Raw genomic sequence first — 24,860 nt, 5'->3', positions numbered from 1 at the left:
AGTGAAATATAACAATCTGTACTTTGCATAAGCAAATTAGAATGTAACAGACTGGTGTGACAGTTGGGAGGCTGCACTGCTTACTGTTTTTTAAAATATTGTAACTAAGGATAGTTCTTCTGTTTTTGTTTTCTTTTCCCTACCACTTTAGATTACTTTCTGCTTTACTGTTCAAAGACTGTTTCCCATCCAACACTTTCTGCTGTTTTTAGGAGTCTGTGGGGGGTGGTAGGGAAAGAAATTGCTACTTGTGTTGTACCTCAACTCTGAGGAACTGCTTTGCTGAACAGTTAGCGGTCACAGATTATCTTTTGAAATTCTGGATGAATAGAATATAAATTTTTTTTTTGGTGCTCTGTGAAAAATCAAAAGGGAAGAGAAATAGAAGGGCAACTCTGGGGAAAGCAGTCTTCCTAATTTTAGGCTGTAGTGCTTGGGCTTTCTAACCTGCTTCTGAAATACCTGTCAGCATCTCTTCAGCTGGGTGATGGCTTAAAGGCACTGCTGCTGTGTGTTACGGCTTGTGTGAGGTTGATCTACTAGTTTTCATTGAGGTTTACCTGGCTTCCTTCTGAAGGGTTTATTTAAGGATGCTGACTTAATTGTGTATTTTCTTTGATTAATGAAATAGAAAGATCAAACCTTTCTGTCACACAAACATAAGTGATTTATTGTTAAAACTCATGGAACAAAATGTTTTTTGTCCCTCCCTCACTGTGTCTTCTCAGTGGATTTGTGAATCTGTGTGTTAAGTGCTAGTGTGAAACAGGTAGTGCAGCTGTCAAGGATAAACACTGATGTTTCTTGTATTCAGCATAACTGTCACTTCCCTGTTATGAGATGGAAGGGACACCCTTAATCTTACTGATTTTTGTGTATAGACAGTGGTTTTTGAAGCACCTGGAGTCGACTGGTCTATTTTAAAGCTGAAAACATTGAGTAGCTTTTGAAGCTCCTCCTGCACCACATCTGTTCCTTCCTTCTTTGCTTTCTGACACAGAAGATGAAAACGGATGAAGTAAATGTATTTAAGATAATCTTGAATGCTTTGGGTTACTAAGCACATCTTCAGAGCTACATATTTCATGTCCTGTTCTGTTTCGGACTGGATAACTTGCAGTCAAATGACTGTCAGGAGGCATTCTGGAGATCAAAAGGCTTTTGTAAGACTGGCTTGTAGAACTTTGGAGGGTGATACAGTGAACCTCCTGATGCAACCCTGGTCTTAATATCTTCATAAAAGCATATTAGTAAACTAAAGGCAAGTTGATGACTCCCAGCTGTTAGCAACAAACTACTGAAGCTCAGCTTTGAGGAGTTCTTGGTGGAGAGAACTGACAGTATTTGAAATCTTTGATTTTGTGGTCTGTCACTGAGCCAGTATGTGCTCTACACTTCTGTTCATTTTAATAGAGCTTTTACATAGTTCTACATGGGAATCCCTAAAGGTTTCTTTTTTGTGTGTAGAACTAATGCATGGATCTATTCTTATCTAGTATTTATCCAAATTGCATGAAGACCTGATATTCCCATAGTCAGTTGTTGGAAAATTCTGCAGGTAGTTTGTGGTTTCTGTGTGTCTAATTACAAGCTCCAATATTGAAGTCTATGTATGAGTTACCTTTAGAAGGAGGACTTCTGTCTTTTTTAATGTTTTAAGCAGGTGAGTACTTCAAGGATCAAGGAACGCAGGTATTCTCTGCCGGCAGCCATCTGAGCGTATCAGATAGCATACCCTGATAATGCTTCCAGGAGATCACAGGTGGGGGAAGTGGTGTTGGCTAGCTTGGTTTTACATGCTTAGCCACAGTACAGAGGTGGTTCAGTAGCTGATACTGAGAACAGTCAACTGCAGGATGCCAGAAACTTAGAGAGTGTTCAGCCAGTGGGCTCAGCTGTGTCACTTCTATTGAAGTAATAAGCTTTTTTGTTGTTCTTAGGTGCAGCTACAGTGAATTAGAAATAGCTTAAATGGAACTAGCTGATCTGCTTTTAATGATGTAGGTATTCTTTTCAAAAATAAAAAGCTTGCTTTCCTTTGAGGTCATTACTAGAAAGAATGTTTAGTTATGGAACCCAAATCCACTTTGAAGGTGGCACAGTTCTTGAGTTTGAGCTATGTTAGTTCTAAAAATTAGTCTAACTTGCCTTATCTTTATATGAAGAATAAAAATCAGCTCAGGAGCTGGTAGTTTGGAGGCACCCATGTGATTTCTCTAACCTCCGATACTTAGCAGTCTAAAAATAGTTACCATATGGAATGTCTTTATTGTGAGGACAGCCTCTGCTACTTGAGAACCTTTCTGTGTTTAAGTACTTTCTGTGCCTAAACATTTTTAGCTGTTTCTTCAATTAGATGAAGTTGTCATATGGCTTTGAATGAGAGCTGCTGTAATTGTCCACAGATCTAACAGGAAAAGGAGTTACTTTCTTTGAATTTAATAGGTCTGGGTATGGTAGCGCTCTCTGTTTGGTTTTTACTGAATTTGTTTTAGATCTGAGATAAAACCAAAAAGTGAAAAACTTCATCTTGCACCAATGAAAATATGCAACTTATTTTAATCTTGACACATGACTTTTATCAATTTCAAGCCTGTCTGTCACAGTTGTCTAACCTTCTAGGAACCTACTGAGGATTTGTAGCGTAAATGGAGGTTATTTAGAGATATGCCTGACAGACCCTACTTTAGTTGTCATTATTGCTACTGTAGGGAATTTATGAACTGCTGAGAGAAGTAAGAAAACATTTGATACTTGACCAGTGCTTAGTCTATTTTCCAGTAAGCTGTTGTATACAAGCAGTTGCAAGTCCTTGCAAGGCTTACAGTAAAGAAAGCAAAATCTATACTTGCACACACAGTTGTGTGGCACAGGTTATAATTAATGTATGTAATCTATCTGGTATTTTTCTGCTAGCAGTTTGTGGTGGGTTTGGGAGATGAGCCACCAGTCTGCTTTTTGCAAATTGGAAATTATACTACAAGCTCTTTCCATCATCAGTCAGGTGATGCTTGATGGCAGGTCCTTAAGGATGCTTTTCTTTGTTATATTTGTGTGGTATCCTAATGTCATCCTCATTTTGTTGCTGTCTCTCTTGATGATATTGATTTTTCTCTAAAGTGATTTGTAGGTTTATAACTAACTTCTCCAGACTTCCAGCACACTGTCTTTCAAAAGTCTTTGCAACACAAGGCTCCAGAGCTTTGGTATGGTTAAATTAACTTCTACATTCGTGAGCCTCAAGCCAGTGTTTGTTTTAATTTTTCCCTATACATTAACAAGTTTACCACTACTGCTAACCTTAGGGAACTAGTTGTAATATGGTTACTCTGCCTAGAGTAAAAGAGCTCTTAAAGCTTTTGCTTCACCTGTTATGTATAGGAGTAGCACTTAGAGGTCTTTCAGCTGAGGGACTGTGTTGCAGAACTGACTTGCAGTGACCATGTATTTTGTACAATGTTTATGCAGGATTTTCTCTGAGAAAGATTTAATTTTTTTCCTTACTGCTGTTGCTAGGAAGCATACTTGAACCTATTTTTCTACTACTTTCCCCAAAAAACTTTAAAAAGCCATGAATAAACTCTGAAGGTTAAAAGTTGGTTATTGATTGAAAGGTCCATTTAATGTAGTATGGCATAATGTGCCTTGAGACTGAAGTAAATGGATGAACATCGTTTTTAACTTCCAAGCTGGTTTAAAAATAACAACTGATGTTCTTTCTTTTATGTTGTAATTATGTAATGAGACAAGGAAATACAGTTTTGATCTTTCAGAAAGAGATGTGTGGGTCATTGATAGCTTTAGGATTTAGAGATGCAGGTCTGTGTATTAGGAAGTAGGTGGAAAATACAATTATTTTGATTTCTTTTTTCATAGCAGAAGAGGAGGTGGAATGATGGCACTACTTCTAGAAAAACAAATGTGATGCCTTTAAGTAGTTACCTACAGTGCAAAAAGGGAAAAATTGTTGCTTCCTGGCTGTGAGACAATATAGTGTGTTGTGTAACTGACTTCTTTCAGATTTTGGCTATTCTGACTATGTGTCCCTTTCCAGAAAGTGATTGTCTTACGCCTATGTGATGATTGTTTGTCTTATGCTTGTGTCCTTATGTTTTTAGTTACGCTGTTCTTTTAAATGCCTGGCTTTAAAATGTGGGTAGCAGTTAAATGAACAGCCTGTCCAAATGAATAGTGTGGAATAAGCAGTTTTCTTCCTGACAAGCTTTCTTTTAGAAGTAGATAGTGTTGACACCTAATGAAGCACACTATTTCAAGCTCTGTTATAATTTGTTGAAGAATCTGTTCCAATGTAATCTGGATGGCACAGTTTAGGAAATGGGATCTGTCGCGGTTTAACTACCAGTGAACTGCTTTAGTGTAACTTCTGCCTTTTTAAACTGTTTGGGACTCCTGTGTTTATTTAGTGGGAATGCATGATCCTATATGACAGTGAGAATCCATATCTGATACCGGAGAGGACGTTAATAGTGACAACAACAGTTTGTTCAGATTTCTCCATAGCAGTGATACCTTTTGACAACACCTGCATCCTTAGTGAGTTTGCAGATGACACTAAGCTGGGTGGAAGTGTGGATCTGCTGGAGGGTAGGGAGGCTCTGCAAAGGGATCTTAACAGGCTGGACTGTTGGGACGAGGCCAATAGCATGAGGTTGAACAAGGCCAAATGCCGGGTCCTGCACTTGGGGCACAACAACCCTATGCAGTGCTACAGACTAGAGGAAGAGTGGCTGGAAAGCTGCACGGAGGAGAAGGACCTGGGGGTAATGGTTGACAGCCGACTGAGCATGAGCCAGCAGTGTGCCCAGGTAGCCAAGAAGACCAATGGCATCTTGGCTTGTATCAGAAATGGGGTCACCAGCAGGTCCAGGGAGGTTATTCTCCCTCTGTAGTCGGCACTGGTGAGATCGCATCTTGAGTACTGTGTTCAGTTCTGGGCCGCTCACCACAAGAAGGGTGTTGGGGCTCTGGAGCGTGTCCAGAGAAGAGCAACGAAGCTGGTGAAGGGGCTGGAGAACAAGTCTTATGAGGAACGGCTGAGAGAGCTGGGGTTGTTTAGCCTGGAGAAGAGGAGGCTGAGGGGAGACCTTATTGCTCTCTACAACTACCTGAAAGGAGGTTGTGGAGAGGAGGGATCCGGTCTCTTCTCCCAAGTGACAGGGGACAGGACAAGGGGGAATGGCCTGAAGCTGCTCCAGGGGAGGTTCAGGCTGGGTATCAGAAAAAAATTTTTCACCGAAAGAGTCATCGGGCAGTGGAACAGGCTGCCCAGGGAGGTGGTTGAGTCACATTCCCTGGAGGTGTTTAAGGAACAGGTGGATGAGGTGCTTAGGGGCATGGTTTAGGGACTGTTAGGAATGGTTGGACTCAGTGATCCGGTGGGTCCTTTCCAAGCTGGTGATTCTATGATTCTGTGAACAGGGTCAGCGTATCTCCAGTGCTTTTGTTTTAATTTTTTTCCTGCTGAAGTAAAACACATTCTTTCCATGATGCCAGTAAAGTGTGTGTGTGTGTAAGTATCCTGCACTTCAGGACATTGAGTATAAATGACTGCCATCATTTTTTGCAAGGTAAAAGTGCCAAGAGGGAAGATGTGTACTGTTTCTGAACAGCTTTTATTAATTTATTGATGTCTTTGCTTCAAAAGACATTCCCTTCCCTCCACAAGCATAATGTTTACCTTGTGAAAGTGGACTTGTAGCTATTTTGGGAGTAATTCATTATGAAACAAAGACAAAAATTTCCAAACGTGCATACCTTGCTCCATGTCAGAGGCATGTCACAGCATAAAATCCACCATCTGGTTTATTTTGAGGTATTCTTTAGCACTTGAGAGGTTAGCCTTTGGGTACTGTGGCAAATAACATGATTTGTCAGGTCTGCTATAAAGGGTGCTAGAGATAAGCAAGGTCTTAACTTCCTGATTTTAAGCTTAGGTGCTGAGTGAAAGCAGTTACCCTTCTTCCATGCCTCAGAGTCAGTGCATTGCTATAGTGAAGTGGTAATAAAAATGTACAGGTTGTCCGGTATACGAAGCAAAGATGCCCTAAGTCAGGTAGGGTTAGCATCGTAGTGTGCATTTGATGTTCTCAAAGTAAAATTTGGTTGCTGCTGTATGTCTTGATTTCTCTGTCCAGGTTGTCTTTCATAGTGTGTATTTCAGGGAGGTGTTTGGGGCATAGGAGACTTTCTAGTGCTTGATGTGCACCGATACAGGGCAGGAGAGTATGAGTTTATTCAGAGGTGTGTGCTGTTGGACTGACTTTTTTTCTTAGTGTCGTGCTATTTTGAGATTTCTTGCCAACTTTTTTGTAAACAAGAATGTTTCCTTCGATAATAAGGTTTGAAGAGGTGCACAGGAGAATAAAATAAATTCAGAAAGATACGATTGTATGAAAGATGTATTTGCGAACTCTGTTGCATTGATGTGCTTCTGTAACTACTGTTCTCTCACTATTGAATTCGGCATATAATTACTTCTACTATGAAATTGGGTATTCCTTCAGGTTTTTTTGGTGCAATAATAAATCTTCTAATACAGAGGAGTCAGCTTTTGAAGAGATTTAGCTAATCTAGAAGTTGTTACAAGATTTAGATTTCAGTAATATGTATATACAATGTTTAGTGGGTTAGACATAGTAGTAGTGTCTACTGCATAAATACATCAAGTTGAAGTTTTAGTAGGCTTGGGTGTAACACCTTGCATAGGATAATAAATGAAACAAAAAAGCATAAGAATCAAATAAAACCCATGTGAGGATCAAAGGTATCTTAAAATCGGTATAGTGATATCTTTGTGTAATGGAAATTGGAGCACTGGAAAACACTAGAGGGTGGAAGACAGGTTAGGTATGCCTTTCCATGAACAAAAGTCAGGAGAAAGAGCTGGAGTGTGTGGAAGCCAACTAGCCTCAGACTTCATGTTTTTGGGACACAATGATAGGGAAATGATTAGTAGCATTAACATTGACATATCCAATCCTTAGTTTTAGCAAAGGGTACTGGCTTCTTGGCTACTGTGTTTCTGTGTTCTTGAATTTGTTTGTGCAGTGATTCCAATCCACAAGGGTCAGAAGACTTAAGACTTGGATAAGATTCCTGTGCTGACTGAAATCAGGAGCAAGATTATTTTATAATAGGAATGCTTCTTAAGTATCCCTCTCTCTGCATTTTCAGTTGGATTATGGGAACAAAAACTTCTGCGCATAAGTTATTGCAGTGTACAGCAGAGGGATCTGTCATGTTATGTCTGTGTTGCATTATTCATTAGTCATGGTGTAGTAGGATAAAGAAGTTTTCTTCATTTAGTAGTGGAAGTCTGCTGCTTTCGTAGAACCACAGTGATACTGTTCTGATAGGGCAGGCAGGGAAGATCTCATAATGAATTGTCAGACAAGAATCACTTGTTGATGTCTTCACACTTTCCTGGATGACCTTTAATCTTTTTAAGAAGTGAAGTAGTAGAAGGCTCATAGGGCTGTAAGTGAAGTCTAAGTTGCTGTTGACTAAAGAGGGCAGAAAATGCTGACTGAAGTGTTTTGGTTTGAATGTAACTCCTTTTGCTCTTCGGACCCATTACGCCCAGCTGTGGAAACCGTTGATCAGCTCCAGTCATTTGATGCCACAAATACGTATTTTTTGCCTTATGTGCTACTTTCATCAATGAAGGCGGGCAGGCATTTAGTATTTGAATTGTGCTTAACATCTGTGAGGTGTGATCCTATGCAACTGAGGTAATTTTGGACAACATGTCCCAGGCTGTTCAGGTAGTTTGTTTGCTGTCATGTCTGCTGTAATGCTGAGTTCATGGCAAACTCAGTGCTTCTGGAGTGTCTATGATATTGCTGGATTTTGGGCCCAACCATCTCTCCAGTTTTCCAGGGAGCTGTGAGCAAGAGGAGTGTAGCCATGAAAACTCAGTCAAGTAGAAGTGTTCCTCTAACCTTGTCTTCTGCAGCCTGGAAGATAAGTCCTTTTGTCCATTGCTGGGCCCTCTGTTGCACTGAGGAAAGCTGGATGTCTGAGGGACAAAACCTTTTAGCTATGCTCACTTTCAGGGAGAGAAATGGGAAAGTAAATGGAGTCATGGGTGACCTTGAAGTTGACACGTGAAGTTTCTTCATCAGGAAGCTGTTCTGTAACTTTCCATTTTAAACGTGGGCATGTTTTCATAGTCAGAATAACCTGGTTTGCTTCCTTTTCCTGGCTATTGGTAGAACTTCAGCTTTTGGAAATGCCAGTGGGGCAGGAGGATGTAAATGCAGTGTTGAAAGAGGGAGAAGTTTTACACAGCCCAACTGGAACAGCAATGTAAATGATGAAAAATTGAAGTAGGTATCATAGCCAGTTCAATTGAAGCAGGTGTTGTGTGCTTAAAAGTAGGTATTGACTTGGAAGCACTTCAAGCTATTGAGATGCTGTATTTGAAGAGTCCTCAAGTTGTCTCCTTTAGCCCCATTGAATCTGTTTTCTTTTGTTATTCTCAGTAGGCTCAAGAGGACTACAGCTGTGTAAGGCTGGAGGGGAACTCTGCAGTAAGATACTGTTACTCCTTGCAGGATATATACACTATTTGACAGAAGTATATTGCCTGGAGAGCACTTAGCTAGGAGGCTGGGAGATAGCATGTGAGACTGAGACAGTATGTGCAAGTGTTTGAATGAATAAGAGCAAAAACTAGCTTGGCGAGATTTTGTGAACGATTGGATGCACTTGAAAAATCTTGAGCACATCTTTCCTTTAAACAATGGTGGTGAAGTATTGATCAAGTCTGGAATTGTTCAAAACTTAAGTTTGCCACTTGTTTCAGGCGACTGTATGATCCAGTGGTAGTTTTGGTAGAACTCTTGCTGAAATCAGCTGTATTACGTTCGGACAGGCCCAAGTTGACAGTTAGCTAGGATATCAAATATAACAAAGGAGATCATTTCCCCTAAGCTGGCCTTAAACTTTTTTAAAGGGGACAGTGAAAAGGAAGAATATAACTTTATGCTGGTTTCTTTTATCTTGTGCATAAGCTAATTAATGCTCCATGTTAATTCTCTCTTGCTCAGGGAATAAGTTGTTACGTTGGGAGAAGTGGTTATGTGTCTAAATTGACCCGAATAATTAGGAACAAAAAAATAGTTTTACTTTATTGGAATCTCAATTGAACTGATGACTTAAGAGAGGGGGAGTATTTCTTTGCATAAGACGGTAGGAGTTCCTATTTTTTGTATAATTTCTATGATAGCTTAAATTACTTTGTATGTTTCCCTCCGTTTATCCCAGCTGATGATGTAACTACTAATTGCTGTCAGACAGATTTCCTGTATGGTCTCTGGATTACGCTGTTGTCAAGCAATGTCCTCACCTTGCTGTACCCAAACTGTATGCGGATCTTTATGCTGTCTTTCCTAAAACACTAGCAGCATCAGCATGGCATAGTTATTAAGGCATTTGGAGGCATGCTAAGTGTTTCCAAAAGCATTCCATGCAGTTTGGAGATACTTTTTTAGTCTGTGTATATATTTTTATTATTTCTTGTAAATTTTTACATTCAGTTGATTAATTGCCATTTATTCTTCTTTTAGCACAGTCAGCAGGATTGTCAGGCTCTTTTCCCAATAGCAGAATTCATGCCTATATACTGATGTCTGTTTCTTGCACAGATGTCTGTAATTGTCCTTTTGTCTTCTCATTGACTACCTGGAATGGGCAAGTGTGTCTAGCTTGAACTTCTGCAGCAACAATCACAAGGATGAATAAAATAATTTCAGTTATATCCCATATGACTCTTAATGCGCATTGTCCATCTCTTCACTTACTTTCTCACTGTGCCGTTGAGGCCCAGGTATAGAATTGTTCTGCTATTACTTTAATGATTCATAGAAGAACTAGTGTGAAAAGGTTTCCCTTATAACCTATCACCTTAGAAAGGCTATGTGCTTGTGTTTTATTGTTTCTTAGGATTCGTCTGCTTTCTGATCCTCTTAGTGTAAACACAAGGAGCTGCAACTAGCTAAGTTACTTTAAATATGCTGGGAGGCTTTTATTATCAGAAGCTAATTCTGAGTTTTCTGTGAGGCTTTTTGGTTTTTGATATCAATATTGTATCACAAAGTTCTTGCTTTTAACTTTGCATAAATCAAAAGGTACTCTTCTGGTTGCTTCCCTTTGGCATAATCAGTTTTCTCCTGGACCCTATTCTAGTTTGTGCTACAGATACTTTCACTAGTGTAATGCAGGGATTGATAGAAATGAATGGACATGCAAGTGTCTGCTGGTGGGGAAATGCTGGTTTATGCTGTTTTGAAATAACAGTGAAAAAAACAGACTATGAATTTAGCATTGTTCAGCTTGTTTGTGCAGACTCAGCAAGCACTGTATATGCTGCTAACATGTAGACATCAGAGTAACCATCAGGCTCTCCTTGATAACTATCCTTCCTACAGGGAAACTGAAAGGGTGAGCAGTGTTTTGTTCTGATAAGCAAAGCTGTTGACTGAAGAGATGTTCTCTGGCCTATATGTGCCTTCGCCTATAAAGAAGTTTTAAGAAGTTAAAGACATTCTAGCAGTGTGTGTAATATTACTGCATGTTCTGTATTCAACACCCTCCATTATCTCAGATTTTACAGCTTTTTTGAGTATGCAGAAATTTTATGCAGGCTCAGACTATTTGACCATTTGAAGTAAAAAAGAGCCCTTCAAATTAACACTTCAGTAAAGATAAAAATATGTGAAGAGGAGGCATTAAGAATTGCAGGTTTTCAAAGCACAAATCGCCATGTGCTTACATGTTTTTTGGTGATGCTTAATTTTTTTTGCTGAGTCCTGTATTTTGAAGCAAAATTCAACATCTAGGTTATGTCAGGGTTATTACCGTTCACTGACTTTACTACAAGCTGAGACTAAAGTTCTGATTTAGACCTTCATATCCAGAAGATAAAGGATGTTGTACTCAGCCATGGGGTTGTGCTTATTGTGCTGTTTACTGTTACAAAACCAAAATGTGTGGCATCTGCTTATCTGAATAGCAACCTGTGATGATTCTTTTGTGCTTCCATTGCACTGTCTGCACCCAGGAGAGGAGATGTTGAATTCTGAAACCTGTTCTCAGAGTTTCCTGGTTTGTAAATCTTCAGGTGGGTCTTCACGAACATTGTATCAGGCATGACCATTGAGACCAGCTTCAGTTGCCTCTGCACAGTGGTAACCTGTTGGAGGAGGCATATGTTTAATGTCTGTGTCGAGCCAGTAAAATTCAAGGTGGTGATTTTTCTGTATTAAACTTCATATAGCTTAACCAGGGCAGGCATCTGTGCAGTGATTTCTTTTGGTGTAATGTCTGTAAATAGAGGTAAAACTGTATATAAAATATGATGCAATTTTTTTCTCCTCAATGACAGGTATGCACAGAAATGAATCAAATCAAGTAGGTGGTAGAAATGACTTGGACCAAAATCGGATGCACTAAAGGTGTCTCTCTAGGACATGCACCTTAGGTGGTAACAATGGTTGAAGGCTTTTCTGTTTTGTACCTCACCTTGGTTTTGCCTCAGCCCTGCCAGTATCCAGCCTCAGGTTCCGTTTTCAGCTGAGCATGAGCAATTGAATGTGTTACTTTCCAAAATAACCTGTTTTTGCAGGGAAAATTAGTAGACTGTGGTGACTGTAGTTTTGCAGGTCTTCATCTTGCTAGCTCTGCTTGCTTTTCTAAAGCTCTCGTATAAAGCTCTACTGTTGATATAATTGGAACTGTTCTGTGGCAACTAGAGCTAATCAGATAAACCATATGGCTTTATAACTCCAGATGTTTTTGGTCTTTCAAAAAAAAAAAAGCCTAGTTGCTTCTCTGCTAGGCAAACTCATGGTTTACTTGAGCTGTAGCTAATTAGCAACTGGGATTCAGTTAATGCCACAAACGGTTTTTGAGTGTTTGAATTTAAAATCTTAACTGTGCTTGGCACATTAGAAGGAAGTTTATTGGCTCCCATCTACTGCGTGTTAGCAAAGGAAACCATTCAGTCTGCTGAACTGAAAGCCTTATCTTCAATTCTGCTTCCAGTCAGGACTGTAAATAAAACAGATTTCTAGCATCACTTAAATTGTTGTTCTCTTAATCTCAATGTATTTTAAGATAAGTGGGTAGACACATGTTTTTGAGATGTTTTGAGATGTGATAGTTGGAGAACTGACTGGTACATTGATTGGGAGTACCTTGTGTAACACTTCAGTGAAAATTTCTTGAGAGGTGCTCTTAGCTTTTTTCAGAAGTGCTATGATGCTTGAGGGCAGAGAACTGTGCACAAAGTAAGCTGCTGGAGTCTTCCATCTGCAGCCCATTGCTCACAGGAAGCAAACTATCAGATCATGCTCTTTTGCCGAAAGCCATGAAGATACAAAGAAAACCATATTATACATATCTCTATAGTTTCGGTAGGACACAGTTTTGTAGACTGCTACTTTAATGCGGTCTCCTTAATGAAGCTTTCCTGGACTTAAGGTCAGTTCATACTTCGTGTTTCTTTAAGTAGTAAGCATTTCATCGAACATACAAGCCTGTTGTACAATGGAGAGCTTCAGAAGTGCAGGGTTGACATTGGTTTTGGGCTGAGACCAGAGAGAAGGGCTAGAAGGGCTCACAAGCTTGCAGCTGATACTAAAGCCTCAGTGTTTTGCTTAAAAAGAGGTGACTAAAGGTCTTTATCAACCTAAATTAGAAATAAAACCCAAACATGAAGTCAGCTGACTGTATGGACTTTGTTAGCAAACTGAAATGAAGACTAATTTACAGTGGTATAAATCAAGGGAAGTTGTTCAGAAGTATGTGTTTATATACCCCGGATGCAGCAGCTTTCCAAAATCTGACTCGTGTTTTTTTTTCTTTAATCAAGGTTAGACTTAAGTCATCTGCTAACCAGGAGACAGAATGATCTTTGGATATACACCAGTCTCAATCTGTGACAAGTCAAGAGTCTCCCTATTTTTGCCAGCGTTGTGGTTATATTTAACTTTTAGACTACTTGCAATCATGTGTAAATGGTCTATTAGCTTTTGTAGTATCCTCCTAGCACTGCTTAATTCAACTCTAATCAACTTCATAGTGATATCTTAAAAACAAACAATGGTGTGCTTGGAGGAAAAAGAATACCCTTACAAAGAAGTACCTCTTGTGTATTTTGCTGCAGTTATTCAGCTTCAGAAATCGTTGACTCTACTGCCACTTGTACATCCAGTGGTACTATTAAACAGCTGTTGCAAGGAACCTTACTGAATACCATCTGTGCAAGATTTTAGTTTACTTAGTTTTTAAACCAAGGGTTCTAAGAACAGATTGGATTCTAGCAAAGTAGTTCGTCACCTTGTGGGCTGGGAAAGGCATGTAAGGGGAGCTGGTTTTTAATGGTGCATGGTCATCTTGATGCTAACGGAAAATCAACTCATGACATTTTCTTTCTTTCTTCTTCCTTCGAATCTGAAAAGTTAAAAAAATTGTGTTGTGGTATAGTTGGTTTTAGGGGTGGTGTGATTCTGGAGGGCAGTTTCCAGGGTAGATACAAGACTGCACTAACAGTATCTTTTAAATCGTCTCTTAAAAATAAGGATCTTTTTTCATGTTAGAAAAATAATTTTAGAGCTGAGTTTAGAAAGATTAGATTGGAATTGCCTCAAATCCAATTAAGCCACTGCATGGACGTGCTGGGAATATAAATGCAATTACTGTAAATTTGTACAAACTGATTTGTTGCATTATCTTGCTAATCTAACATACGGTACTTTTTGTGTCCATATTGCAGACGGCAACTCCAAACTAACATGGCAGTCAGACTGTGTGATGTGGCTTCTCTGCTTAGAAGTGGTTCGTGGGCAGCAGAGCCTTGGACTGGGGTCTGTGGGATTTTTCTTAAATTCTGTAGGCTACTTTTCTTACATGCTAATTGTGCTGAGGCCATACCAAACTCTTTAATCTCCCATTTGGAATGTTAATTTTTTTCTATGTTTCGTTTTAGGCTGTAGGTTGTGTCCCTATTCTGTGAGAGCCTAGAGCACACTAGTGTACCATGACAACTTTTTCTATAATATGGTGATCTCCTGTAGAAATTATACTGCAGTGGCTTGCCTTTCTTATGTCAATTAGATTTTAGTACTAATTTGAAACACCTGGTGGATAATTGAAGAGTATACTAAAATGGTTTTGGTATGGTCTGACTACTAAATAGCAGTAACTTTAAAAATCTGTATATTTTGTGTTTATGATTACTGTTTTAAAAATATATTTACAAATCTTATTCTAAGAAATTGTTTGAAAACTGTAAACTTATCTTTTAAACTATTTCTGGGTGGAAAATATTTAGTAACTGCTGAAGATGTGCTTTGTGTTTTATGAACAGTTGCATTCAACCTATCAATAGAATATGCATTATTTGTAAAACATATTAGTATCACTTTATACAGAGCAGATGGTTGTATAGCTGATAAATGCTGTAATTTCAGCACACACAGGCTACTGCAGCTGTTCACTTGAATGTTGGCTTAGGATCTCATTCTTGCCACCTGAATGAGAAAATAAACGTGCAATTAAGTCAGGATTGTTTGTTGTCCGAGCTAAATCCTGCTAATCTTGATCAATGAACACTTTAAATTTGAGTAAAAGAGGGAGGGATAAAAGCAATCCTTGAGAGCCTCAGTCAGAGCACGGCATTTGTGGCTAGTATATCAAAGATATACTTAGTAGTGTTTGAAAAATAATTTTTCTTGATTGGGATTACTAACTTTCTCATCTCTTCAGCAGAATTGTTTCATTACAGTGCCAGGTGCAGGTTACCCCTTGGAGTTTGGGAGGATAGAAGAAAACATTGTTTCAGTTGTAGCTCCCACATTATGTTAGATGTTCTTAATAGATAGACCTTTTTTTTTGCACAGTGCTGAAGTAAGTTACCCTTGGAAAAAACTTTTGTATGCAGATAGAAATGTGTTCCCAGTGATGTCAGAATTGTGGTTTAAGACACTCAGCTTACCCCCTCTCGTGTTTTTAGGAAATTCATACTTAAACTCAGAGTACAATTGACCTGATTTGGGTATTCGTTGATTGCATCTGCTGCTTTGAACAGGAGAGTTAGGACAGAAGATGTCCAGAGGTCCTGACATTACACTGCGATTTTACAATAGGGTTTTTTGTGTGAGAACTCCTAGAAACTTAAGTCTGAGGTTGGGTTTCAGTGATTGCTGGGTTTGTTTTAATGTAACTTCTTGAGTCTTGCTTCTGTGTTGAAATGTTTGTTACTGGAGAATAAATTTATAGAATTTTCTGTTGGACGTTGTCCTATATAGTTAGTCTCAAACAGAGTAGGCTGCCCAAATCTTGAATAGTAGGCTGCCATTAAAAATCCATCATATTTCTCAACTATTAACTGTTTGTTGACTGACTGAGATGGTAAAGAGCCTTTTGGATGTGTGGTAGTTTGTGGGCAGGTTCTGGTGCTTCTGCAAATGGTTGCCTCTGTCTGGCAATCATACAGTCATTTACTTTGGGGTAAAACACAGTAGTTCCTGGAGTGGTGATCACTGTTATTTTGATGTCTAAAAGTGAATCAAGTTAAAGCAGCAGGTTTAACCATTTGCAGGGTGCAGGGGAGAGAAGGAATTGTCATTTTAATTAAAAAAAAAAAAGCGTTTAGAAACCTATTTCCAACCTATTGTAACAGAAAGTTGACCTTCAGGTTAAGAGTTTGTTTTCCATCTCAGCACATTCATATATCTCTAAATATCTCTTTAAGTTACTGATCCTACTTTCTACTATTGCTTATGAGAAAAAACTCAGGATTCAGTTAACAGCCCCCTCTTTTTGAAAATAACCAAATAATATCACTCTAAAAGCTACAATTCATATAATTTCAGTTATCAGTTTGAAGTTAATAGAACTGGTTACTCTTGCAGCAGGCCAATTCTGTTTGATTAATCTCTGTACTAAGAAAGACTGATACCCCTAAATGAAGGGTATTGGGGAGGATGGAAAACTAGCTTTGAGTGTTAACTTAATTGAGATAGCTCCTTGGAAATATTAGTGATAATTTTACTTACCTGTAAGTTTTTAAAATATTGCCTTAGTGACAGTTAAAATCCTTTTATACTGGGGCGAGGGTTTGCATACGGATGCAGTATGTGACCCTGACAGTACCACTTCTGCACAATGAGAGGTCTTTTAAATTATTGCATGGACCGTCCTAATAGATGGTGAAATATGAATTTTGATGGTTCTTGTTTTATGTCTTTTTCAGCAGGTAATTGCTGCCATGGAAACACAACTGTCTAATGGGCCAACTTGCAATAACACAGCCCATGGTTCAACCACCATAAACAATTGCACATCACCAGTTGATTCTGGGAACACAGAAGACAGCAAGACCAATTTAATAGTCAACTACCTTCCACAGAACATGACACAAGAGGAACTGAAAAGTCTGTTTGGCAGCATTGGTGAAATAGAATCCTGCAAACTTGTTAGAGACAAAATAACAGGTATGTTTGTTTCGGGATTTTCTGCAACTTCTCATTTTCCAAGCAGGGAGCTGTCAGATGGTGTTTTATGGTTCTCTTAAATCATGGAATAAAGGCAGAATAAACCAATGCTGATTTTGCTGGTTCATCGTTACCTAGATTCTAGACCCCAAAATTAAGTGTCTGTATCTGCAGTCCATCCAGGTTTGTATGAGTGCTGTGAATGTAAACAGGGTATTTAAATCTTCTTAGCTTTAGAGTCTTTGGAAAGAAGATTCAGATGTGGAAAAGTAGATGTTTATACAAGGTTTCCTTGAGGTTTTTATTCAGCTCCATTGAGTTGTGGCTTCATTAGCCCTAGCCAGTGCAAAACTTCCTTTTCCAGGGATGTAGGTAGTTAAAATTGTACCTTGGGAAGAGGGTAGACTTTGTTTATTCAGCTTTGTAGGTAAAGCTGCTTTTGCATTGCAGCACTCGAGCAGTTTCTTTGGGATGTATGCTTGAATCAGTGTGTTCTATCTGAGAGTGCAAGTATGAACTGCAGTGTAATAGATTCTGTTTGTACTTTAGTAAAACAGCTCGTGAATGGATTGTATGTATTTAGACAAGTTGTTTAACTTCGAAAGAACTACCCGTTGGATGCCAGCACTTTAAAAGAAGAATGAAAGGATGTCTAGCAAAGTTCAGTTTCTTGGCTCTGTTTTTCAACTATAAGCTCTCTGAAATTAAAAAAAACATGGATATACCATTTATGTTATTTCATTAAGTCGTTCAGAAATACTGACTTAAGTACTTCATTTCCTGCCTTTTTTTCTTTTTACAGAGTCCTCAAATATCCAGCTGTCAAGAATACTTTATCTTTAACTTATGTTCTTTGTTGCAATTCTTGAATGTGATGGTTAGCTTCTGCATTTGTTAAAAATGCTCCTCGCCTAGGCTTTGTGTTCTCTATGGTTTGGTTTAAGAGATGAAAGCCAATACTTATTTATTACCAGGAAGGTAGTGGCAGAACATGGACAAGTTTCTCCCACTAAAAACTTCTTCATTACACTGCAGCAGCATTGGGAAGACAAAAGCTTTATTTAATGCAGTCTGTGTGGCTTTTGCCCCTACACATGCTTGTGTTAATGGCTTGAGTGTGCTGTAGAGTTGTTTGCTGACTGTATATGTGAATACTGGTGGACAGGACTTGGTTTTGCCATGCAGTGTATGCTTTCTTCTCTTGTCTTGTTGGCATATTTGCTCCTCTAGCAAGAAGAAAATGAGTGCCACCTTTTCCTGCACTGCTGCAGATACTAGTGTGTCATCAGTACAAGGAAAACGCTTAAATGAGAATATGACAACGCAAAGGTACCAAGGGGAATATTTCCTAAGTCTTGAGTTCATCTGCACCTGATGAGGGTGAGCAGCCTAACCTAAGTTAGGGATCTCTTCTCACGAATTTGACCATCTAATCTCCTACAGTCTGTACTTTTTTTTTGAGTAATAGAAAGCAGTTTAATTGACAGTGCTCAGACATGCATTCTGCTAAAACGCCATTAGTGAAGATGCTGAATAATCACCATTTTTTCTGAGGATGCTTTTTCTATCATCATTCTGTGTGCTGGACACAGCATTTGTGATTGTGTCATAAATGTGTCACACCATACACAAGTTTTTTTACTTGCGTACGGTGTCAGCATAACCTGTTATGTATAAAGGGATATTTTTGTCATTTGTCACTCTTGATAACAGTCCTTGAATACTCATCTCTTAAATAGTTATGTTGTTAAACTTCACTTGTGTCTCTAGCCACAAGGCAGATTCTCAAGCCCTACTTCTTGGACTTTTTGCTGTTCAACTGTATACAGTATCAGTCAGTTTTCTACTTGATTTAAGGTACCTCGCAAACAAAGTGAAGAGAAGTGTCCATGCTGGGACCTAGAGAGGTGATGCTGTACTCCTGGGACTGCAAGAAGGGGATTTTTTTTGAGTCTTGATCTTTTTGTCTTCTGACTATTTACAGTTCGTTAATTTGAGAGCAAATTCCCCTAAAACAAGGGAATCTTGCCTGAAGAGTATATCTTACAAAAGAAAATAAAGCTGCTAGAACATACAATTCTGTCTTGAATTGACTAGGCCATGCTTCATGGCTGATCCTAACTTCAGTTAGTGACTACTAACAACTTACGCTCTCTGAGGTAGGGACCATTCAGTGATACAAAATGAGTCATGCTAAGAGGCTCCTTAAAACCCAACTCTGATCCTTTGGCCTCCTTGTTATTGAATAGCCTCTGGCTGACTTCTGTGCCTTTGAAGATTGCTTTGCCTCCGCATTGGATCTGAATAACCAGCATTTCTTCCCATAGCATGTGGCTTACTCTCAGGACCTTAGGTAGTGGAAGAATTAAATCTATAAAATAACCTCTTTCAGCATGGTGGAAGCCTTGGCTACTGTATAAACGAATGCTTTTTGTCCTTCTGAGCTGACCAAATCTCAAAGCAATCTATGCTCTTCACTGTGAAGAATACTGAATGTGGTTGTAGGTGGCAAAGAAACTAGACTGGTCTAATGTCGTGCTTTGCTCTCTTCAGCCTGTCTTCTCTATAGGCAATGACTTCAGTGCCTCCAAACAGAAGGAGCTTTACTTAGTTGTTTACTGAACTTTTGTTCCAAGAGTGCAGAGATGAAACTGGTACCTGATCAGCTAGTGGGGCAGCTCTTTCAAAGTGTTTATCTCTGTCTTGCAGGTCTGAGTTCACATGTTTAGCATTCCTTATCAAAATTGATTAAGGATTACAAGCTTGTCCCAATTAAAAGGCTGCTGCAGGCACACAGAAGTGAGCCTTAAGGTCTTAATGATGGATGTGCGAATTGCCCTCATGCTTACAGGATAGTCTTGATGTGCTCAAAGCTCACATTGCTGCTACTTAATGTCAAAAGACTCCTTCCCTGAGAGTCAGTGGAGCAAGACAAAATTGCAGACCTCTTATTTTAAGGTATGTTTTCTGTATAGCATAGAGTGATGCCTATAGAAGAATCCTGAATTTAAATTACATTCTTAGTACATGAGAACTCCAGGGTTGGAAATACTGGAGATTTAGTTGATGTTTCTCCTTTATCAGAGACCACCTCCTCAGCTTTAAGGCATGCAATCAGCTGCCAGCGAGAGCACTGCATCAGTCTTACTCCAAAAGGTTTCAGTTTATTATTTAGTTTAATTCATTTATACGAGATTGAGAAACAAGTTTCCTGACCTTGTGACTGCCTTGGGAGCCATTTAAGTAGCCTGGAGCAAGATTGCCTTGTGTTTGTGGATGCCAAGAAGAGAATGCCCTAGTTCCAGTTCTGTTCCAATTCATTTTAAGTTTTTTACAGAGTTCTTGGAAAGAAAATTTTCATTTTCTTGAATGAATTTCAGAATTATATTTAATTCTTGTGTTAAAAAAACTTTTTTCTCATCTTAAGTGAACTGTCACGAGTACTAGATATTCGGTGAATATGTTTAATTGATGAAAAGTTCAGGGGAGCATAGAAATTGAAATATACTTTCATACAGGCTAAGCTGCAAATGAGAATTGGTAAGGGGCAAAGCTGGGTCCATATCAGTATTGGATGCATCCTCTGGCTAGGTGAAGGTGAAGTGACATGCTGGAAATGAGAGCTGTTTGCCAGGCAGATGAGACTTCTCCAGTATAGGAATGCTGAGAAATCTGGTAATACCTGTGTGGATGAATGAAGTGAGAATGTGCTGGTCAACCTTTTTTCAGAAGTGAAACATCATTTGATGAAGAAAACAAGGAATTCTAACCTGTCTATCCCTATCAGCAGGTAGTGTCCAAGTCCCAGACCACACTCCGCTTTTGTGATTCTCTGGTAAATATTGACATGAGGAAGCCTGCTACATCCTGGTTCCACAATGCCATATGTTGAAATTCAGGAGAATAAAGGACAGCTGCTGCCATCTTGGCATAAATATTTGTCAGAATATCCTGTGGACTTGAACCAAATGGTCTCCTATTGTGTTATTTAATGTTCAGTCTTGTGGTCATACCTGCAATGCTAAAGTGTATTTAAGACTGCATTATAGCAGTGCCTCAGTTCCTTAAAGTTCTCTGCACCTGTGACAATTTGAGGTTGTGGGCCTCCCCTGCCTCTGGAAAGCCTGTTGGAGGGAAAGAAAGCGCTCTATGCCCTATATATTTTCATTTCACATGAGCAGCCTGATGAAGCTTTGTTTCTAGTAGTTTTAGTAATGCATGGAGTGGAATTTGCTTAAAATAACTTGTTTCAACCAGTTGTTAATAGTTCCTTACAATGTACTGTCAACATGAAGTTTGTCTGTCTTACTGATTTTTAACAGTTGAGTTGTAAAGGAGGTAGGGGAGAAACCTGGACTGCGGAAGGTTCTTGTTGATCATCTCCAAGCATACAGTTCATAGGCACAACTTGCTCTTGGGGTGTCATTGGTAGCTGAAAGGGAGTTTACTTGCTCAGCTAATTGAAAAAAAGCAGAGTGTGGCCAGCAGGAATTTAAGTATGTGATTGCTGTTCTGTTGTTTTACTGGAAGTTGAGGAATTAAACTTTGAAAGTAATGAAAACTTTAAAGGGTGCTGACCAAGAGTGTCCTCATGTGAGAATCCTATTGACAAGAGCAGCATCTAAGAAGTGGGGCATGAGTGTCACTTACCCTCACTTGCTAACCAGCGAATCTGCCTGGAATGAGTCATTGTGCCCAGATATTTTGGAGTCTGTTAACTCTTAAATTCTTTAGGCTAATGAGGGTGTATATAAATGCAAGGTACAAAACTACCACATGAACTGACTGCAGTTGTACAGTAGGTCGGAGGCTGGTCTCAACAAAGCGTCATAACTGGATTTTTATCAGCTGCTCTAAGTAGCTATTTAATGTAGTTTAAGTGCATGTACATACTTAAAAGCAGTAGATGACATTTTATTAATCTGTTGTTAAATGTATAAATACAAAAACTAAGTTAAAAATAAGGGAAGAGGGTAAAATGGGGTGAGGTCTTAATTATCAAACTGCCCCGGTTCAAGCACTTAAAAGTACAAGCTTTCTGCTTGTACAAGACAGATGGATTTAGCAGCTGTTGACGAAATGCAAGGAACAGTAGTAACCATCACTTAAGTATGAACACTTGCCTTTAATATGGCAAACTGCATTTTTAGACATACTTTTCTGAAACTTCACTTCTTTAGGTAAAGAAGACAATGGATGTGATGGTGTCCTTATATAAAAGTCTGCACTTCTTCTTAATGTGCCCTATCTTACGTACAATTGTGTTTGCACTAGTGGAAGATAAATCCTTATTTTTCGTATTGTGGGATAATCTCTATGATTTCAAGCCTTTGCATTTTCGTCATTTGCCCAGGAGTGCTTACAGAGTTGTTAGCTATACTGAAACTGTGGAATTCAGATGCTCATTTCAGAGAGCAGCTGAGATGAGATGTCAATTTGGGAGAATTTCTTGACTTTACAGCTTCTGTATTGTTGTTCTCTAACTATAATTATATGCTTGCAAAATTCATAACTTGGGTCTCTCAAAGAGAACCTGTTTGTTGATAGGACGATTCTTCTTGTCGTTGACAGAGTATGTTTGAACTGGTAATAATGCATGTGTGTAGGCTTCATTTGCAGTTTAATATGCCTGCTTGTACTGTCTAGAAAATAAGTCTGAGCGTGTTCAGAGATATAGCCTGGAACAGTATTTTGCATCCATAGACTTGTGTAGCTGGGAAGCCCTGGTTGTTCAATTTAGAGTAACGAGCCAGGTGCTTCCCACCTCAAGGTTTCTTTTTTCATTGCTTCCTGCTATGAAACTTCCTGCATTCTAAACCTGAGGACAAAGAGAAAATCTATTTTGGTACATTCTTGCTGATCACCGTTAAGTCTACCTGTCACATTGTGGTGGGATTTCTTCATGGTCAACATTATAAGCTCTCAGAGTAAAATTCTTCATGTCTAATTATGTGATCCTTAAATTTGATATACTTTTACTGTCTGGAAATGGTACAGTGTTATGATCAGGCATGTAAGGGAAGGATATTATTTTCTCCTGTTCTGCTAACTTCAGTCTTATGACAACGGGTGTATCTGCCTTGTTTTATTGTGCATGTTTAATCTTGCCCTGTGCAGGTACTAATTTCTCAGATATTTGGAATTGTCATCTAGCTACTTTTTTTGTATATAGTAGAGATGCTAAGTGCAGCATGCAGCTCTGGAAATGTGTAGAACTGCAGTTCTAAAACTATGCCTAGAAGTGTAACACTTCCAGGAAATTGATGCATCTATAGGCAGCGTGTTTGCAATTAAAGTTTGTACAGAAACAGTTTTAATTGTTAACAGTGAAATTTCTTATGCATGTCCTTTGTTTTCATTGAACTATGATGGTAAATGCAAAGGATTCTGTTGGTCATAAGACACAAATCATGTGAGTTGGACATGAGGTCATCAGAGTTTAGCTTATGTTAACAGCAGTAATAGTTCTGGTAACGTTTGTCATGATTCAGTGTATGCAATGTATATGTATAGTCAGTACAATGTTAGGAGGCGCTATGCTGTCAGATCCTTGGCTACTGTCCTCGAGTGCAGGGTCTGAGGAAACACTTGGTGACAGTTCTGAACTGTAGTCTGCCCAAACAGCTGAGGCTATGAGATGGAGAAGGTTTTTGCTTTTGTGAAGTAAGTGTTCTGTCTCAGCAGAGGATGAGTGAAATACTGATCTCTTTGTGATCTCTTAGGTTTGCTGTGACTTCTACAGCAATCTTCTTGTAATAAAGGGAAAGTTACTGTGTGTATTCTGTGGAAACAGTGGAAGGTGTGTAGAGTGACTGGCTGCTACAATGTGTGAAATTAATTAACTTATAATTTTCTGTACTTCTATAACATATGAGTACAAAAACTCCTAGTGTCTTGCAAGAGCAGAGCTGTTGGAAACCTTATCCCTTGCCAGTGCTATTGCAAAGCTCCTGACTTTTCCTATATATGAACTTATAAGATTTCATTTTTCTGTTGAGCCTTGGCAGGCAGTTTCTTTTAAGTCTCTTGTCACTGTTGCTTTGAACAATGTTAGCTTACTCTTAATACCTAAATCTTTCACTTGCCTTAATGTAAGGCTAATTCTAGGGCACCTAAACTAACCTTTGAAGAGTATGGGGAAAAAAATATGCCTTAATCCGAGACTCCAGACTTATTGCCACTTCAAAGTACTGTATATGGAGATGAGGTAGGCAAGTTGTTTTCTTTTTCTCTTTGTGTCCCCAGAAGAAGCAAGAGGAAACAAATAGTATGGCATATCTGTGGAGTGGCTTAGTCTGCAAATTGACTTATTTTTCTGTAGTGGAGAAAGTTTTAAGGACTCCCGTGACAATTAAAATTTCGAGGGTGGTAGTGGGAGTTCCAAGTATTTGGGAATACAGCACAAGTGCCTGATGCTGGAAGGACCACATGAATGAGCTGACAACTACAGTTTTGCCACTTTCCAGAAGAGTTTTGCTCTTTTTGTGAAACTCCTGAGGTTTTTCTTTTTCAGCCTTTCCTCCTAATGCATAATGTTTACAGTCCTATACCACTATTAATCCTTCAGATGTTACTGCATTTGTGCATTCTTGGTGGAAGAATAGAACGGTTTGGAAGCTAAAGGAGAACTTAGTAAAAGTGGGTGCTCTTCTGTGGTGTGCTGAGCCTGCAAGAGGCAGGTGTTTTTGCTAGCTGCTGCTTAGTCATGTGCTGAGTTAAGGAATTGGGTTCTGGCAGCCTGACAATTTCATATTTGAGAAGGGATGTGTACAAAAAGTACTGCCTGGCAAACTGTATCTTGCTGGCAGAATGACTTTTGCAGACCTTGACTAATCGTGAAATCAAGAATAAAAACCCAGTGGGATTGGAGCAAATTTATATAAATATATGGTGACTGATCTCTTCTCTGGAGCAATATACTTAAGACCCTGAAATATAGGTTTTGTAGGGGTGGATTTGCAGGGAAGGGCTGTTCTTAACATCAGCTTTTTGGTTTTCAAGATAGTCCATGTTCTGAACTCTGGACCTGCTAAAATGCAGTTTGTGATGTGTCCAAAGGACTAAGTGTTATGTAGCACAAAGGTAATAAGGCAATTTTGAACTCTGCGCTTGTTGGAAGAAAGAGCAACAGCAGAGCGTTGCCCTATTTAGCTGGTGGTTGGAATACTGTCCTATTGTCTGGACTACAGGAATAATCCTGAGGGAGTTAGGTGTTCAAACAAGTCTTATATGTGAATCCAGCACACTGTTAATGGAGACATGTCTGAAGCCTGTTAATATTCTAGTCTATAGTTACTTTTCTCTGATTCTACATATTGCTATTTAATGTTATTAAAAAAC

The 24,860-nt window shown here is 39.0% G+C and overlaps 1 protein-coding gene across 13 annotated transcripts in view; it reads left to right on the top strand.

Moving 5' to 3' along the window:
* Positions 1–24,860, top strand: part of ELAVL2 (ELAV like RNA binding protein 2) — an 89,112-nt gene that overhangs the window by 28,495 nt on the left and 35,757 nt on the right. For 4 of the 13 annotated variants that reach the window (XM_054055229.1, XM_054055230.1, XM_054055225.1 and 1 more), the window contains exons 2-3: positions 13,799–13,889; positions 16,283–16,520. In XM_054055229.1, coding sequence (XP_053911204.1) covers positions 13,818–13,889; positions 16,283–16,520 — 310 coding nt within the window. In that variant the 5' untranslated portion in view covers positions 13,799–13,817. Of the gene's footprint in view, positions 1–13,798; positions 13,915–16,279; positions 16,521–24,860 lie in introns of those variants that run through there. The other 9 variants (XM_054055224.1, XM_054055227.1, XM_054055223.1 and 6 more) reach the window with 5 other exon arrangements.

The sequence above is a fragment of the Cuculus canorus genome, chromosome Z (genome assembly GCF_017976375.1).
Source record: "Cuculus canorus isolate bCucCan1 chromosome Z, bCucCan1.pri, whole genome shotgun sequence".
Classification (NCBI taxonomy): domain Eukaryota; kingdom Metazoa; phylum Chordata; class Aves; order Cuculiformes; family Cuculidae; genus Cuculus; species Cuculus canorus.
The sequence above is the reverse complement of the archived record's forward strand: the minus strand, read 5'-3'. Positions and strand labels throughout refer to the sequence as shown.